The sequence below is a fragment of the Arachis hypogaea genome, chromosome 1 (assembly GCF_003086295.3).
Source record: "Arachis hypogaea cultivar Tifrunner chromosome 1, arahy.Tifrunner.gnm2.J5K5, whole genome shotgun sequence".
NCBI classification, from domain to species: domain Eukaryota; kingdom Viridiplantae; phylum Streptophyta; class Magnoliopsida; order Fabales; family Fabaceae; genus Arachis; species Arachis hypogaea.
In genome coordinates, this window is record NC_092036.1 from 7,867,964 (window position 1) to 7,873,768 (window position 5,805).

Consider the following 5,805-nt stretch of genomic DNA (forward strand, 5'->3'; position numbering starts at 1 on the left):
TGCTGTTACAAAAGCCGAAAACGAAATACATGGAGAAAATCTTTCGGAACCTTATCATCAAACGAAATCATGAATGTACGGCACACAATTAGATTGAGTTATTAATATCAACATGGACATGATAGCTAGCTACTACAACTCATTGGTCCCTTCCAAATTTCTTGGATTCTAGAACTACTCAGTAGATCTTAAAAATACAATGCTAGTACGTATTATAATTAATTATTGAGGCATTCTTCATTCTTTATGAAATTAAATTTTTTATGTTCCATAAAGGTCAGATGCATTCAATTAAGAAAAAAAAGAACAAAGAGAAATAAATAAGAGAGAAAAAAAATAATAAATAGATATAATAAAAAAGAAATCAATTTACACGATCAAATAAATAAAAATTTCCAACAATCATTGGGTTGCACAACTATTGAGTAAAACCCAAAAATACAATAACAATGCATGGTAGAATGAACTAGTTTCATCTTCCATTTTCTATTTTAGCAAAATCCACCCTAACCATACTTTAAAAATATGTAACACAACAATAAGTCACAGTATACAAGCTATCAAACGGAGGTGATAGCTAAATATCCCAACATACCAAAAAATCAACTATAAAAATGACCTTTCACTCCCTATATTCTAACACCCACAAGAACCAAAATGTCATGATTCAACATGATTTTTGTAAAACTTTTGCTACAAAAAACCCCAAGGGTGATGCTCCTTTGTTGAGGGAATCCCTAAGAATAAACAATTTAAGAATTAATCCTCAATAATCTAAATGGAACTTTAAAGGAAACAAAGAACCTTAATTAGACGGCTAAATGTCAACATTATAAACATCTTGAAGAGAAGGAACAAGGCCATGAGTCAGCAGGTCAATCAAGAGATTTGTTAAATTCAAAATGTATTGCTACTCTCACTCGCAGAAAGTGAGGGGCCTTCGGCTTTCACAAGGGTTGATCCTTTGCTGCTAATGTCGAGTCCCTGCAAGCGACCGAGCTGGTCGTTATGCAATATATCTGCGAGTTGATGAGAATTTGATTGTTGCATTTCATGAGGAATGTTGGATGGGGGGTGACAGAATGACATCATTGGTATGCTCTGCAGACCAGGAGGACCTGAACTTTGTGGGACTGGAAAGAAATTTGACCCTGCAAATTGCATCTGTTGCATTCCTAGATTAAAAGATTCAGAGGGCTTCATTGCCTCCCCGGTGGCAATCTTTAGCCTCTCTACTTCTTTCATCAATGCGTCGTTAAGAGCTGCATCAGATCAGAAACAAGTTCCAATGTTTTTAAGATTACCATCCTAATAAAGTCTAAAGGGTGTAACACTTTGACAAAGTGATTGAATTAATAATATTTACCATCGCGAAGTTGTGCTTGTTGTTCCATGGCTTGTAGCCGAAGTTTGAGCTCGGTATTTTCACTACTCAGACCTGTTGTGTCCCTCTATAAAGAATAAACACGAGCATGTCATATTCATATACAACCTCCGTATGTAATTTAAGTCGATAAATATTGGATGGCAATAATCTTAAATTATGAAAATCATCGAGCAGTAATCATAATCAGCCAAAAGGAAACTGCAGATAGAAGCATATCGTAACCTTTTCAAACTAAATTCTCAATGATTTATGGAAAAAAAATATGAGCCAAGAAAAATACAGTCCTCAATAAACAAAATGAGATATTGTACAAGGAATTTCCAGTTTGTTGCAGCAAAGATGAACTTAACACTTGAGTGCTTCATCTATTTTATGGCAAAATCATGCAAGTGGTTTCAGATGGACAGCACGAACCTGGTATAGGGTCAATTGGGCAGAAAGAGTTGTAGCTTCGGTCTGAAGGGTCTGAACTTTGCGCTCGAGTTCTTGTATATAGCGGGCCTTTCTCTCTTTTGAACGTGCAGCAGATTGCCGATTAGCAAGTATTCTGTACATACAAGATACAACAATATTTGTCAGAATACTAATCCACAGAAAGTACTAAGATATGGAAGCACAAAACGACATGAAACAAAGAGCAGCGTCCCTTGAATCTCACTATCCCTCACTTTTGTTTCTCCCATCTCAATTTGAAATCAAAGCACACACAAAATGGGAGGATACATGATGATCTTTGTTTTTCAGAAATAATAAATTATCTATTGTAATGTCACTAGATTGAGCATAATTCATGTTAAAAAGGAAGAGTCTTCATGACAAATGGTTTTGAACTGTGGCCTGCACAGCATTTGTATTGGTTTTGAAGGTTCTGTTACAAATTCACAATTGCAGCTGCATCAGCCATGTGACCTTAAAAACTTCCAAGGTGCCTATTCAGAAACTACCTATCAATTGCTATAGCAACTCATCCGATTCTGAATTCCAATGCTTCAATTACTTCCAGGGTTAACAAACCAACGCTACAATAGAGCTAAAATGTCAAAATCCATTCATGCATCAAATTAAGAAAAAACATGGCAAGAATCAAATATCATTGCCAAAATTCAGCGTTCCGACGTCAAGAATCAAAGATTTCCTAAAAGGAATTGTTTGTAAATAACATTAAGATCAACGGAAAAAGTCCACGCATACAAATGATTGCATTACCTTAAAAAGTGCAATTATCCACCACAAACTAACGCAAGAAATTTTCATTTTCAATAGCTAACTCAACAAGACGAAATTCGTAAACTTCATGCAGCAATGTAAAAGGATAAGAAACCTAATTCCACTGTTCGAATTCCGAAATTGCAAAAACAAAGACATGTACTCAAAATCAAAATTTAAAAAAAAAATTAAATGAAAAATGAAGTGAGTATCATGTTCAGACCTCTTGGCGCGTTTCGGATCAATGGTCCATAGCTCAGCGAGCTTATCAGGAGGCATTGCTTTCTTCGCCTCCATGATCTCTCCAAACACGCCTGTCGTAGAACCGTCGACGGAGTTACTATGCCGGTGCCTCGGCCTAGCTCCTCCGGCGCCAGCGCTACCGTTTCCACCAGGACTCTTATCTTCCTCGTTGTTGCCGCTTGTTCCGGCGCCGCCGTAACCGCTCTGATCCGATCCATTTCCGCCCTGAATCGAACCGTTCGGAGCCCCTCCTCCGCCGCTGAGCTTCTCGACGTCAATGTAGGTAGAGAAGAGGTCGTCCTCGGATCCGATCTCCTCGAGGCTGGCGGTGGATGAGCCGCCGGTGAACGGATCCGACGGCGATAGGTCCATCATGTCGTCCGGCAGCCGGAAACTGACCTCCGAGTGAGCCCTCCGGTGATGCGCGTTCGGACTACCACCTTCACAACCGTCACCGCGGATGAATACGGATGAGGTTACGCCGGTGGAAGATGGCGGAACCGCCGCCGTAGGCGGAGGTTGAGGAGGTAATTGATGAGCATTGACGGCATTGTTGTTTGCATTGGGATTGTTAGGGTTAGATTTCGAAGGTGGATCTTGCATATGTGTAGCCATTTTCTTCTCTCTTCTTTTTTGTTTCAGTTTTTATTTTTCCGATTTAGTTTTTCTTTTTTCGCTCTCCGTGTGCAACAAAAACACGGCACAATGTCTCTTTAGCTTTTCTCTCTCTCTCTTCTTTCTGTGTGTCTTTTTTTTCCTTTTTTTTTCTTTTTTCTTTTTTCACGGCTTCGTCTTCCTCGGATTGTAAGAAAGAAAATTGAAATATTTCCTCTTTTTTACATTTTTTATTTTAATATTATCTTAATATCTAATTAAGCGTTGTTACATAAATTTAAAAAAAAAAATTGAAGACAGTTGGCGTAAAAGTTAATCGCTTTTGACAAAATGTCAATCCTTCTTTTGTTTTTTAAAGGCCAAAATGTCAATGCTGAATAATAGTGAAACTCTTAATTTAAATGTTTTATTATTGTAAAAGAAGTTTAAACACATTTTTGAATAAATAATTATATTAAACGTATTTATATTAAAAAAATCGATTACGATTCATTTATATAGAATATATATTATAATATAAACTATATATTAAAAATAAATTAAATAATAAATATATTTGTGATTATTTTTTGTGTGTATATTATATTTTTAAATATATAAAACGATTTAATTTGTATATATTTTTAGATAAAATATAATATCAGATATTATAAAAAAGATAAACATATTTTATGATTAATAGTTGAAAAAGAAAGTTAATAGAGTAATTAATTTCTTAAAAAAATCTTCAAATGTGTTTTTGATGCTCAAATAATTATAACAAAAAAAATTATCGGCATAATATTTTCAAGTAAGATTCTTTTAGAATTAACAGTTGTCAAAACTCAAAAGTATAAACACTATTTTACAATCATTGATAGAACTTAGAAGAGTATGTATCACTAACAAAAATACTAAAATATATCTTTTTATATATACTTATTGTCAAAAATCAAAATAGACTATGTTTTTAATTTTGTAGTATAATAAAGGTCATAAAACCTGCTAGTTTTTCTCGTATTGTGTTCACTTCTTTTATATACGTTAAGGTTTTCATTTTTCCCCCCTCAAAAACTACTAATTGAATAATTTTTTGCAAAAGGCCAAAGTTACACTCCTGTAACTAATTGTATTTTCTCGTCATGTTATTCATTTCATCCCCATAACTAAAACATATAATTTATTCTTTAATATTAATATGATACTGTCCATTTATTTAATAGTATTAATAATATAATTGAGTCGATATGTCTAATAATGTAACTTCTCTAGTTTACACAATTAGCTTAAACGTGATGCACGTCTTTGAAATTAAAACTTCAAATCCTTCGTCCTAAGGCTCTAATAATAATTTGTATTTTTTAAAAGCCTTCTTGTCAAGCCCGTCTTCGAAAATAATTAAATAAATCGATATATGAATTAAAGAAAACTTTTATCCTGAACCTCCATGTGACCTTAGTATTATCTAATTTAATACTGTTCTAAAGTATTTATAAATATTTTGATTGAGTAAACACTTGGCTTTCAATTAGCATGTAGTAGCACCGCTTGCACAATTATTGTGTTTCGTTTGGCAAAGGCTATTTTGGTAATGTCGCTATACATTGTACACTTGGTGCTTTGACTTAAAGCATGGTTTATATGTTCTTTACTTCTTTTCAAAAAATTGTGTTTGAAATAAATTTCTATTACATATTTATAATAAAATTTTTGGCTGCCTAGCATTTAGTAATTTTCCCCCTCCAATTTTATTAGTTAAGTATAACACTGTTTAGTAACTAATTAAAGTGACATTAAATATAATATTTCTGCTTTGCATTATAAGCAAGGTTTCTAGTTTAAGTTTGGAGTAAAATATGCTAACTAATGAAGAGTTACGATGCACAATTATAATGTGGTATGGTTCAGCAACAATTCCGATTGAATTATTTGGCCCCACTCGTTATCAATGGGATCAGGGATACTTTCAACAAGAAATATATCGACGAGTTAGTGCTGGGCTAGCCGAAAATTAAAGTCCGCTAAAATTTGACCCCTTTTTATGTATTTACCGCGTTGAATTTGAGGTTTTTGATGCATGCAAGTATTTTTATTAGAACCTTGAGTCCTTGATACATAACCAATGGGATCCCTGGATTGATCAGAAGATCCTTTCAATTGGCTAGAATCCGTTACTTGAATGAAACTAGATCTCGTGGAATCATATTGAATATTTGATGATCTGCGGGACACGATATTATACGGGATACGCGAATATGCGATTTAAATTTCTTACAAGATACGAAGATACGTTATATATATAAAAATATAAAATATTTTTTAGATAAATTGTAATGATATTTTAATATTTTATTAATATTAAAATATATATTAAT

General features: G+C 33.7%; 1 protein-coding gene across 1 annotated transcript; it reads right to left on the reverse strand.

The window, feature by feature from the left end:
• Positions 1–350: 350 nt before the first annotated feature.
• Positions 351–3,633, reverse strand: LOC112794095 (transcription factor RF2b). The gene is made up of 4 exons (XM_025836265.3): positions 2,817–3,633; positions 1,802–1,934; positions 1,367–1,451; positions 351–1,262 (listed from the first exon to the last, which is right to left on the reverse strand). Exons 1-4 carry the CDS (start codon positions 3,449–3,451, stop codon positions 898–900), a joined length of 1,218 nt encoding a protein of 405 aa, XP_025692050.1. The 5' UTR covers positions 3,452–3,633; the 3' UTR covers positions 351–897.
• Between the last annotated feature and the right edge of the window lie 2,172 nt (positions 3,634–5,805).